The 13,856-nt window shown below is 35.7% G+C and overlaps 1 protein-coding gene across 1 annotated transcript in view; it reads right to left on the bottom strand.

The window, feature by feature from the left end:
* NRXN1 (neurexin 1) overlaps positions 1-13,856 on the bottom strand; it is a 702,150-nt gene that overhangs the window by 392,409 nt on the left and 295,885 nt on the right. The window contains exons 7-9 of the mRNA XM_085325818.1: positions 13,336-13,719; positions 4,524-4,727; positions 2,310-2,336 (exon numbers count right to left, since the gene is read on the bottom strand). Coding sequence (XP_085181944.1) covers positions 2,310-2,336; positions 4,524-4,727; positions 13,336-13,719 — 615 coding nt within the window. The remainder of the gene's footprint in view (positions 1-2,309; positions 2,337-4,523; positions 4,728-13,335; positions 13,720-13,856) is intronic.

Raw genomic sequence — 13,856 nt, 5'->3', positions numbered from 1 at the left:
AACTTGGAAAAAACAGTTTTCCTAAACATGAAAACAACATTTATTTTTATCAACATAAAACCAGGATTGATACACATCCAGCTCCAGCTCTCAGTAGACTACGAGACCCAAAAGGACAGACACTGAATCACTGTATTGTTTAGCAAACCAAGGCTCAAGGTCAGGATGTTGTTGCTTTGAAACTAATTCTCAGTGTTCCATTAAACTCCATTATGCTGTCTAACAGGTAAGCATCTTCTAAGGACTTCTAAGAACAATACGTCACCATAATACAAAAATTAAAACTCAGAAACTGTTCATGAAATGTTATCTGGCTTTTGAAAAACTACAGTGACTGCTGATAAGTAAGCATTGTAGTACTTACCATGACGGATACTGAAAGCGCACAAAAATCTGTTCAGCACACAAGTAACAAAGAGGAGATGGAACTAATTATGAAAGCTCACTTCTAATAACACGGAAGCTATAAACAAACGGTAAAGAAAATAAGAGTGTTTGATACCAAAGACACTTAGTACAGAGGTTATGCTGCTTCTGTACGAGATCAAGAAGAATTAAAAACTCCTAATATGATGCTCAGTAAACACATTCCTGCTGTGTGCAATTCCTGAATTGGAGCCTTATTACTTACTCTATACTCGCAAGTCCGTTTTGATCCAAAACTGACATGATAATGGAATCTAGAAATCATTTCAATTTATTTTTGTAACCTCTCATTTTGCCCAAGAGAGATGAAAAGAGTAAAATACCTACTCTATTATGGTCGTATTACCTATTCTTTTCTATGTTAGTAATTCCCTTCTCAAAGGGATTTTCTACTTTTTCAGGAAATTAAGAAAAAAATTTTGTTTTTTCTTAGAGGAAAAAGATATTTGTCAGTACCAAAGTCATTAAAAGTCTATCCTAAAAGCTGCTTTTGTCATAGTTGAAAATCTTTTCTAATTGTGACTTGCTCAGAAAAAAGAAATGGCCTATCAATAATGGAGACCAATATGCTGTTTCTGAGATTTTTCATGATCTTTTGCATTTCTGAAAATGGACATTAGTAGAAATAAATGCTTTAATAATTGAAAGATTTTAAAATGTTTCTTATTAATGAGAAAGCTATCTTTATGCATTGGTACATGCAGCATTTACTTTACATTACTGAAAAACCTGTCCAGATTTAAATACGGTTTAGATGAAATACTCACCCCAAGAAAATTTTGCTTTTTAATAGGAATACCATATTTTTGCTCTTGTGAAGTTGTTCACTGCAAAATCTATTAGCAGATGACACATTATAAAGTACTGCAGGTCCAAGTTTTTCTTCATGGACTATAAAATTATTATGGAAGGTTATTTTAATGACTTATGGGCAGTTATTAGTGCCATAAAGTATATCTACATTGTTTATTTCTTAGCTTTTTTGTATTTTCACAAAGCTAATCATCTGGCCTGCAAACTCTAGTAGGAGAAGCAGAAAAAAAACAACCCAAAACTAAAATCTACCATACTTACTATCAATACTTTTGTTGACACCATTCAGGAAATCCATAGACTCAAAATAAAATCACAGTCCTTTTTCTCCTTTCAGAATATAGCCTCTTAATCCAAATAATATCAGAGAAGTTAAAATTTAGTCCATTCATCTGGCAAATGTTTCCCTCTGTTTCATAAACATGCATATCACAGAGAAAAATTGTTCAATTTAAGGGTTCTTATATGATTAGAGTGTAAAAAATCATCATAGAAATATAGTTTTTCCTCAGACTTAACAATGTCTGTAATGTAATATATTATATCCCCATAAAACAAGGGCTTAACAAAACCAATTGTGTTGTAACCCAGTAAATAGAGTTAATTGCCTAGGAGGATTATAAAATAGAAATTATTGTAGTATGAACAATTATGTTCAGAGAGTCTAACCACAGGTTAGAGGTAAAGTGTCAAGAAAACTATGGGAAAGACAAGGAGGAGAAGATGTGGCAGCTTATCAGAAATGCTGGTTTAGAACTCCCATCGCTACTGTCAATAAAATAACTCGGCCCAAATAACTCAGCACTACTGGTAGGTACAGTATTCATTTCCTTTCTGCATATTTAGAATCCACAGAATCCTTCCTTTTTTAATACTCAACATTATACAATACAGGAAGGACAAAACATACACACTACAGTATATGATGACTTTTTACACAAAAATAATTAATCATCACATTTCACTAATAAATTATCAAGTGCTTGCAAGCTGTCCACAATCTTTTTCATCTAGGTTGCATATTTTATAATGGTGGAATAACATTTTAAAAAGTTTGAATAGGCACTTACTGGAATTACAGTTAATCCTGATACAGTCTAGATGGGGAAGAATAGATGAAAAATGAAAATTTATCCTTCAAGGTAATAGCTGCAGACATCCAATAAAATCACAGTCCACCCTTCCGGGGACAGACACATGCAAATATGGCCACTCCGTATCATCAGTCTTTACATACTGTTATAACCCAGATATACTGCGATAGATCTTTATAGATAGAAACGACAAACAGGGTCAAAATGGCCAATTTCAAACAAAGCTACATGGTGACAAATCTAAGTGAAAAATTCGGATTAAATGTCAAAGATGCTTAATTGAGGCAGGATTGCCACTTTCTGCCCATCTGTGAAAGAGCAGGTAACTTCTCGCCGTGCAATTGGAAAGTGCTCCGTCACAATGGGTCGTAGAGCAAAGCCGCTGCAATCGGGCATCTTGGACCGCTCCTGCGCAGGCTACCTCAAAGGCTCGCCTCTAAAAACTAAACAGCAAAACACAAGGCGCTTTTCCCAGGCTGATAAATCCAGGTGCGTGCTTTCACCTTTTTCTTTTTTTTCTTTTTTTTTTTCCTTAAGTGCAGAATTAGTCAAAAAGCACTGACTATCCTTGGAGCTACGTTAACGTGGAAAATATTATTACAGTTAGAAATGCTGGTAATTAGAGAAGCTGTCTCTTTTCAGGTTACCTCCTGGCCTGACTTTCAAAATTTTGGTAGGTGGGGGAAATAAACAGTGTTGCTAAGATGTGGTTTTATTTACTCCCCTGAGCTATAGAAGTAGACAAGAGATGACAGAGGGTGATGTTCTCTATAGGAAAAGAGCAACCTGATCTGTAACGGGATATAGCGCTACGCTATCTGCATTTATTACTGAGAAAATTATTTGCAACACTATTTGATTTGTACAGGCACTACTGTTTTATACCTTTGAGGAACATATACAAGGTTAAACCTAGATTTTGTTTCCATATAGCTGAGTTTGTCATGTGTCGTCAACCGCATCAGAAAAGTGGTTGCAAACAGCCAAGGACCAGCACTTGCACATCCCCTTTTACAGAAAGCTTTCCTGAAGGAGGCTCCACGGGGCCCTTTGGTAATTCAGGGTATTTCGCAGTTTGCTGTAACGCCAGCTCGCCACTAGAGGGAACTGCGAGAGAAGAGTGAAAAAGGGAAACCCGCGGCTCTCGCTCTCGCCGCTTCCTAGCCCTTGCAGAACCTAAATACCACGACAGCACTCAGTGAGCGATGCTTTTAGAAAGGGGAGAATAATGGGATTTTTTTCATGTTTTCTGGAAATTTTACCTACGATTAATAAATATCAAAAATATTTGTTAGCCTTCAAAAATATAATTTAAAATCGACTTCGCTGAACATGCATTTTCTTAGGCGTGCTTACATTCACGTTCAGATCCTGACTTGGTTTTAATCATAAGTAAGGAAAAATGCTTTAAAATTTCATTTTTACTACATAACATTATAACCTAACATTTTTTTAACTATATTCAAACCAAGAAACCGCTTTTTTCTTTTCTGTAAAAGGGCTCGTGCCTCTTGTGTTCACACAGCTGTTTGCTAAGGGCCGCAGTCTTTGGGCATTGAAGGGTTGTGTTACCTTTTGATACTACAAAAATACAACTACAGAACTGTTTAAAAAATAGAAGATGGATTTACTATAGAGTCAACAACTAAAAAAAGGAGACTAAGAAATTCATCAGTGGAAATTATATTTAATTGATATGCTTTCAGTGTTAAAACTAGAAAAGCCTTGATACACATGCACACTCTACATTAATTGATGCAGCTAAAATTAAATGATCCATATGATCTAAATGAATCTAGTTGTTACTGCTTATATGTTTGAATTGTGGAACTGCTTTTATGGAGAAGTCGTGGAGAGGGACCAAGTTTCCATAAAGAAGAAAAATAATTTAACCTAAAAAAACACTGATGAATTAGTCTTCTCTTTTTAGAATACACAATAGTACAAAAATATTGTGATGGATTATGTTAAGACTATATAAAGAATACAGAGATGCAAAACTAAAATAATAACGTATAATAATGGGAATGTATTTACATGTGTATGTAGGTATGCAAATGTTGCATAGATGTGTATTTATATCTCATTTCCATTTACTTTCAACGTTAAAACAGGCTGTTTCATAAATGTTTGCAAGCAAAAAGAAAAATGTAAGAAAAATGTTAATTTCTTGGAGGAAGAGTGTGTTACCTAGGTTGACCGTTAGTTTAACCCGTCCTGCATCCAACTCTAAACGAAGGGTATCTGCAGATTCCCTAGATGTCGTTGCCATTAAAATGCCATAAGCTCGCTGAGATCTGAACCGTAAGGAAACATCTTCTGCCTCTGTGTGCATCACAACAGGGAGCTGTATTTTCATAAACATACTTCCATCATAGCTTAAAATTGTTGCTTCTGAAAACATAAAGGAGAAAATCAGTTATTAAGTAAGTATAATGTATTTCTTGAAACCGCTTAAAGGGAAGATAGTAAACAACACCCACCGAGTATGACACTGAAAAATTACGTATTACCATTTTTACTGGGAAATATAAACAAAGCTGATTTGAAGTCACAAAGCTCTGATATATTTTTAAGTGGGATAGTTTGGTGCCTGTTAAAGAAATTTAATTACTCTGTCTCTTAATGAACCAGCCATCCACATATGCATCTTCAAGCAGATGTGCAAAATCGTATGTAAATAAAAGCTTGCAAGACTGGGACTATATTACACAAAATAGGTCAAAGCAAGTGAAAGCTATTCAGGTAAACATTATAGTATCTTAAAAGGTCATTTCTGACTGTCAGTCACTTAGGTAATTACCTTAGGATATTTTATATCCTAAGATACAAAGACAGGTATAAATCTACAAGGATTGCTACTATCAAGGTTATGATTATCATCCAGCTGGCAAAAAGAAGCCTCAAGGCATGAAACAAGTGAAGAACCCCTATGTGGCTTGGATGGAGCACAGACTGCTTCCTGACCACAAAGACTGAGGTATGGTACAATCAAAAATCTGTGTACAAAAATTATGACAGTCTCAGCAGGAGAATCAAGACCGGATTTGGCATATTGAGGGTAAGATTTTAAAAACTGTGAGATAAGCAAATAACTGCCAGTTCCAAACATTACAGAAAATCCTCCCTCAGTGTACCTCTAGCACAGAGTGGTTACCGGCTCTAGACCCCGGAGTAACCGGCCACACGGCTGCCTTTCCCAGCCTCAGGACCCATAACAAGAGAGGCAGCAGAATGGCAGTATTTTTGCTTGCAGGAAGATGCAGCAGTTCCTGGAGAGTGAGGCCACATTTATTTCTGAAATGGATTAGGGAGTCCTTTTTGAAGGATCATCAGGCACTGCTGCCAAATAACCAGCATAATCTTTGAAAATGGCTTGTAGGTCTACAGATGATAGCTGTGCACCATCGTGGAAGAAAAAGTGAACATGCCACATATTTCACCCAAAGTCAAGTCAGTAGACAGACTGCCAGGAGTTCTGGTAGGCTCACTTGCAATGCACTGAATAAACCAGCCCATCCAACTACAACCACTGTCCGAATAACAAAACATCAGAACGTGCCCCATTTTATGCATATTTGATTGTTTACCTAGCACTAGAGACTTTTTAAAATTTTTCACCTGTCTCCTACATTCTTTAATTAACCTAAAATTTGGTAAGCTTGGAAACTGGTGATATGTTGGATGATGAGGGCTAAACAGAAAGTGACAAATAATCCTTTCTATTTGGTCCTTTCTATTTGGTTAGAAGAAGATATAGTCCTGAGAGTATCTCATCCCACTGGAAAAAAAAATGTTATTTGCCAGATAATAGGTCAAATGAGTCACAAGCAAAAAGTCAAGAAAGAACAGAACATCTACGGGAAGACACAGAAAGTGTGAATTATTACCTATTTACTGCATTGACAAAAAAGAAGAGGAAAAGAAAGGATATAATAACAAATTTATAAGTATTATGAGTTTGAAATGTTATTTTCTTGTGCAAAATCCAGTTTGAAATTCCATATATTGTGTATTGTACCTTTTCTCTCTTGTGGACATTTCCTAGACAAGCTCTGCAGTCAGAATGCTCTTTAGCAAGTGGTTGCAGCTGGCTAAGGCTATTTTTTACTGTTTGGTCCACCACATTATCTTGGTCAAATAATGAATTTAGCTTCTCTATTCTTGAATTTGCCTCAGTAAAATGGAGGAATGTTATGGTTCTATATTGAATAGTATTTTCAAGGAATTCAGATATTACTGATACTGTGTTTGATCAATGCTATAACTAAAATAGTGGAATATTGGGGATCTGGGGGGGGGGGGGGAGTGTTTGTTTTTTTAGCACCAATACATAAGACATTATGAGTTGTCAATACAGTTTCCATTTTGTATTTTCTAAACCTTTAGGATAGATAAGCTCTCTAAGATTTTCAGACTATACAGTTCCTAGAGGGTCAAAATGTTCCACTGTAATGGTGTGAGTATATCTGTGGCAAAAATGATAGATAATTTGTTCAATAACAATTCCAGCCTTCCCAAAAGCAATTTTTAAGGAAAACAGTTTGATGTTGGGAAAAAGGGATTACTAACACTTACAATGAAAGTCATTAGATTTAGGAGGTTATGAAGAATATGTTTACAGGTTTGATTATTTCTAATCATGTAGGTAACTGTTTTGAACATAATCTTAACCTATAATTTTTCTCTGAAGGAGACTAAATGCTTAATATTCACGAACCTGACAAGAGATTTCAAGTCAAAAAGTTTTTAGTGAGTAGTAGTTTGGGGTTTTTTTTGATTATATGGGGGGAGCGGCGAGGCTCACAATTCATTCCAATATCTAGGTGCCTATTCTGTGTACAAAAATCTTCAAAGATCTACATCTGAATTAACATGATTTAGATGATTAAAGAATTCCAGGATAAAAATTTTCAAGTTACATGCTAATGTTAGAGAAAATCAAAGATATTTTATATTGTGTATTAAAAACAGATACATTAACCTTATTCAAGTTTTTCATAAACTAGCCAGATTAGATTAGATGCTATACGGCAAACAGCAGTCAACAACATTAATAATAAATTATCTTCTGATAATGTAAATAGTAGATCCCTAAAGAAAATTGTCAGAAACCAGCACTGGTATTTTTCCCTGGCTTTGCCGTAATTATTCAGACTTTTAGAGAACTGCAGAAGAAGGAGAGAAGGAACTGTCTTAACTTGATCAGAGATGACCTGTGAGTATTTTACATCATGATGACAGACCTGATGTGATTAGATACTCAATCCTCCTGAACTATGCTGTGCCAGTTATTTTGGAAACAGATGTTTCAAGAACAGACCAAGGAGACTGAGCACAAGATCAAATAACTTAAAAGCTTTGGGACCTAATGCCAGCTGCTCTCAAAATGGGGAGCTGCAAATCACAGGCATTCTAGGATATAAAAGTATGGTGGGAAAACACAAAGAATTGGCAAGAAGAAGAGATGATTTGATCAAATAAGGGTTAGAACTGCCGTGATTGCCTTACTGAAGACCAGTGGTGCTACAAATTCCCCAAACAGAAAACACAATAATGTTCAGTTCACCCACTTGAAATGAGCCTGCTGGAGAAAAGCGTGTACGGTTAGGGAGATCTTTTGTTGTTAGATCATTATTAAATGATCACTACATTATTAAAGTTGAATGATCTTCCATCAGTATGGCGCTTCTCTCCAAGAATGGCATTCTGCATTTTGCTATGTGAACCACCTCTTCAGCTCAACCCCTTTCAACTCACTCAGCATCGTTCTCAATCCATTTCCATGTTGGATTGGTGCTGACAGGACATGAGCACAGAGACCAGAGACAAGACAAGCAAATCACCCAGTGAGTTCTCTTTCTGCTTACTAGCGTTTTTCTTGCAATCCCTTGAGGTTATACCCTATTACTCTACTACAATGTTTGCTGCAATACATTTATGTAACATGTCCTGGAGAACTTCAGTTTTCAGATTATGAGAAAAAAAAGGTTCTCCAGATAAAATGCAAAGGGTTTGTTTTGATTTTCTTCTCATTAACCAGAGATTGTGCTTCAATTGTTTAACGTAATTGTTTCCATCTTGCAGTTACTCCGGTTGTTCAAAATGGACTGTTAATTTGCAAGTCCTGTTTAGTAAGATGGTGACCTGAACTATGAGAAGCAGCTTGGGTTAGGTCAGTTATACAAACCTCACATGAATACACTGACTAAAAGAGCGTATTTATTTCCATCTCTAACTTTTACGTAACTGGAAGTCTGTAAGATCAACTTTCTCTTGCGTACATCCTTCTGCAACATATGGAGAGTCTAATATTAGGCTTTCCTGGTGGATAGCTTGAAGCAAAATAATATTTATTACTTTTTATGAGATGCTCTGTATTAGTAGTTACATATGTTAAATGGAAGATTGGTCACACGTCGGGTTTTTGAATACCAGATATGTTTAGAGTTTGGAGTTTGTTTCTTGTTCCCTCCCCCACCTCCCTTCGGATCATGTAATTCCAGAGCAGGGACAGGGGATCTTGCTTGGGAGCCTACACTGACAACTGTTTTCATATTGGGGTTGACAAATGATTTTTTTTCTCTCTCTCTTGTTCAGCTTCTCCACACTGGTTATTAGGTTAAATGCTAATAGAGCAAAAGTTTAATTCTGAATGTGTTATTCCTTAAAAGGGATTACACTCTCCAAGGCAAGGAATAATAATTTTACTACCATTTCAGTGCTGGAAGCACAGCATTCAAAAGAGAGAGAATTTTTTTAAAAAAACTCTTATCAAACATTACCATTTTTTTTATGGCAGCAAATAAATGCTTGCAGTGAAGTAGAGCTATTCACCAGAAGAAAACAGTAAGATATCACTCAGATCTAAATAAAATGATTATATATATTCTTTCTAACATATTTTTATGAACTTCACATTAAAAACCTCTGGTTCTTCTATGCCTAAAAAAAAAAAAACAAAACAAAACAAAAAAAAAAAAAAACTCTAAAAAGTATAAGTGTTCCCCTCTCTGTGTTTTCGTTCAACTTGTTTCTGCTGAAAATCTCCACGCTGTATTCTTTTCTTCCCTGTACAGGTACTGACTAAATCAGCTCCACACGTGTCACCAGGGATGTACAGAGTAATACTGACATCACAGGAGATTCAGGATCTTAATTTTCACTTGAGTTGGGACTATCTAAATTGCTGAAGAGACTGAGGCACCTACTCTTCAGGAACCTTCCCTCTACCTGTTTCTACTCTCAGAAATGCTCAGCCAGATAATTTATCGGGAGAAACTGTATTTTCCATTTGTACTTCAGGTAAAGAACACTGCATAAGGAAACCAAGTAGGTACTATTCTTCAATTCCCACCTCATTTAAATTAGAGTATAAAAAGTATGGACTAGGCATTTAAATTTTAACAGCTTTTTCCATTTTAAGTTTTATAATCAAGTTTATGTCATTTGTAATATACCTGTTAATCCTTCTTTCTGCTTTTGTCCAATGAATCTATATTAATAAATAAAATACAGTCTTGTTTCCTTTGGACCCTGTCTGGTACCTGTAAAGACCTTAACCAAAATTATTATTTCCTGCTTTTTCAGTCTCAAGGTGTCTGAAATAATATTGTCTGTGTTGCAGCCCACAGAGCCATTTTTACAGCATGAAATGATCCTCAGCCTGTGCTGCCTCCCAAATCACACCCCAACTTTGCCTCAGAAGGCAAGAGATGGCACAGTCCGGATGCACGGCCAGGCAGGACACGAACAATGCGGCTCCTCAGTAACCGAGGCTCAGGTTTGCTCTCGGACCTTGTTTTATTTACTAGTATAGGGATAACAACAACGTCCTATGCTGAAAACACTCACTGATATGTCATTTCACTCCTACAGATTGTGTGGGATTATTCAAGTTTATCAGTGACTACTGACTCAAACTCATAATTTTTGTTTTGTTCCATTCATTTAGTGCACACAGTACTCAGCCAAGCAGTGTTTGCAGTACGTTTCCTAGAGCAGTTACTTTAACCCACCTGAGATCACCTGCGCCTAATTCAGCAGCTTTGTTAAGTCACGAGGAACCTTCCCATCAATAGGAGGGAAATAACTGTGATATACAATTAGTTACTAGATAATACATGAACAGAAGCTGAAATGATTCATTGTCATTTCTGCAAATGAAGACAACATTCTGTCTTACTTATTTGTTTTATTCCAATAGCTTTTCTTCAGGCCTGAGGTCCTAAACCACATTATAAGGGGGCTAGAACCTGCATCCTGGGGATTCATTAGCTTAAGTCATAGTTGGATTTTCTGTAACAATATTTTAAAGATAATACATTACTCTTCTTACAATTTATCATCGTGCCACCTATTATTTGTTTTTCTTTAAAACATCCAGCAGTAATGCAAAGGAATGGAAACTCTAATTCTTTATTTAATGTACAAGTGTGAGCATGCAAGTATGTCTGCATGCACAGCTGTGCATGTGTAGACATACAAACGTACTCTTTCTGAATTATTTTCTCCTCAGAAGTGTCACTTTCATAAATTCTTCTTTGCCTGCCTGTTTTTTGCTCACCATTATTATTGATAAATTTGCTCCTGTGCCTTGTTCCTAGCTGTCCAGTCAAAGGCACACACCTGCAAAACACTTTACTGAGAGGCAGTTACATATTGTGATTCACACTGAAAATAAGAGAGGGAGCCAAATTATAATGCTGTGACAGCTGTCCATTCTTCTGCTACAGTTTCTATAAATTATGGAAGCCAATCTACAGATTATACTGATGTTTTACTTTTCTCAGAATCAAGAATAACATCAAGAATAATTTGCAATGAGAGATAAAGCAAACAAACGTACAAAAATATCAAGTATCCCGTAATCAAAATAGAACTGAGTTATGTTCCATGCTTTTTGTCCACTGGTAAATTGATGAAAATTATTTCCGATATTGCACTGTACCACGCATGATACACACACACACGGGTTTTGGTGCTCCTGGTTTTGGAGAAACAGCATGGAAAATAGTGTATTAAAATGTAACTATATGCTTTGCTTTACTGACAATATCTTAATCATGTAAATTAAATACCTCACTTGTTTAATCTCTAATATTTTATTCTAAAATGATTTCCCGCTTTGTAAAATTGCATTGTTTGTTGAAATGAACATATTTCTATTTTACTTTAATTGGTTTGAAGAATTGCAATTATGTTGCTTATATCACAAAGTACAATAGTTTATCAGTTACTGCACATGGGTAGTAGTTACAATAACTTTTTGTGGTAAGATGCCAACACATTGCTTTCAGAATCCCAAAAGCTGTAATCACATTAATGCATGACCATTTGGGATATGAATATTACTAAAAAGAGAACTCCTTTCAGTGCAGTTTCCTCTGGATAGGGAAACCCAAGAGCAGCAGATGATGCCATACTGTCCAAACCGCCACACAGATTTTTGTTGGACAACAAGAAGAGTAGAGAGGCCAATAACAACACCATATTACCACCATTCCCATTAGGCGACAATCATTGCACTGGGAAATTAAGCTCCATATTGGAAGAAAATAAAATATGGGAAATAGAGACTAAAAGGTTTCTGCACAAAATAATACCACTGTCAAATGCATTCATAGGAAATTACTATGAAGCAGCTTGCTTTTAAATTCCTCTTTGCAGATCTGCATTTGTTTTTGTCCCTGTCTCTAATGTACGTGCTTCCTTGCTCTTTCTGACTTGAAGAGTCATGCAATACTTGAAGAGAATGCAAGGCGTATTTTTATTCTGCCATATGTAATAGCAGAATTTTGCCACAGGGTGGTACACCATACATGTTTAACTGAAGGCTTCTGTAATGCATCAGTCAGTTCTGTTATGCCCTCTGCCAGCTTCACTCCACCAGTAACAGAACAATCTGGAGATATCAAAATAACTGGCCACAAGTCAAAGGCTTTCATCTTCAAAAATATATATAAAAAAAGAAAACAGAAAAGACTAAGAATCTTCTTGTACATGCTAATAATATGATGGTATTCTATATAAATGCAGATACATATTTATATACATTTATATACATTTATATATGTCTTAAACATTCATCCGAATTCTATTTTTAAGCAATACGTTTTTATTTTATCTTATTACCTAGAAAAAAAATCAAATTAGAAAATAACTTCAGCTGCCAGCTAATACATTTGAAGTTTAGATTTCAGTTTGAAGAGAAACTATACTCTCTGTCAACTGCAATATGAGACTTAACAAAAAATAATTTCTGGTATTCAAACATTTCCTGTTCCAACAAGAATAAATATTAATACCTAAAATATTACCTAGGAGTTTTTCTATTGTCATCCTACTTACATTAACTGTTTTATTAGTATATTCTGTAACTTCAAACAGGAGTACAAAATTCTTCTGTCTAAGCTAAGAACTAAAAGCTAAAAACTTCTGTCTACCTCACCACTATCGACCTTTTTAATGAAATAAATGTTTGTCAGACTTTACCTTAACTTTTCTAGACAAGAGGAATACTCAGTAACTTAAGATGAGTAGAAAATATACTTCCTTGGGAACTAGGAACTATACAAAATCGTCAATGAACAAATATAGATCACTAGATTGCTCTTTTGCTTTGATTCATGACAGAAGTTCTGGCCTACGGAATTTTTAAAAAATCTAATTTAATTAGAGGTTATACTGATTCTCTGTTTGGAACTAGCAAAAGTCTTTCATAAAACAGCAATGTATGATGACAGAAGCAGAGAGATTTTCCAAGGCACATTTAGAGCAGGTACCAACTCCTGGTCAAAGCCAATAATACTTCTTTATACAGCTTAAGAACTTTCCCCAAATCTTTCCTACTGAGTTACTTCTTTAAATCTGTGAGGTTCCACGTCGCATTAAGTGAAAACAAGGATGCTTTTCTTGCTTTAAAAAATTAATGACAATTTACCATTTTTAATCATTGTCCAGGATTCTATAAACAGAAATACAGCCATCTCATGGAACTTACCTCTCTCGCAGGACCTGCCAAGGTACCCTGTACCAGAGCAATCACAAACGTATCTGTTCCACCCATCTCTGCATACACCATTGTTTTTACATGGGTTGCTAAGGCATGGTTTTGCAGTTTCTCTTGAGCATGAGGGTTTTACTCCAGCTGTACTTTGAATTTCAGCCATTTGTCGAATATCTTTGCTTTGACCATCAATAAATAAATCTCTAATGCAGCCAACGTATCCATAATTGAGAAGTGCTGTCCACACCTCTGTTGGAAAGACCAAGCCTGCTTTATTTTCTGGTAAACCTCCAAGATATAAGTCATCATCCAAGTCAAGGATTTCACTTTCTCCTGGTGCAGTATATGGTGTACGTAATGTGTTCACAGATATGGTCCCTGGGAAGAAATGACAACAAAATGCATGATTTCCTAGACATTTAAAAGGATTTTGGTACTGCTGCTTAATTCATTAATCTATCTTCAAAATTAACTTTTGGCAAATGAAACATAGGTAACATAAATGGAACATGAAT

This window comes from Rhea americana, unplaced genomic scaffold (assembly GCF_003343005.1).
Source record: "Rhea americana isolate MKP2758 unplaced genomic scaffold, rheAme1 scaffold_123, whole genome shotgun sequence".
Lineage (NCBI taxonomy): Eukaryota > Metazoa > Chordata > Aves > Rheiformes > Rheidae > Rhea > Rhea americana.
This window is presented reverse-complemented; position numbering and strand designations above follow the sequence as displayed.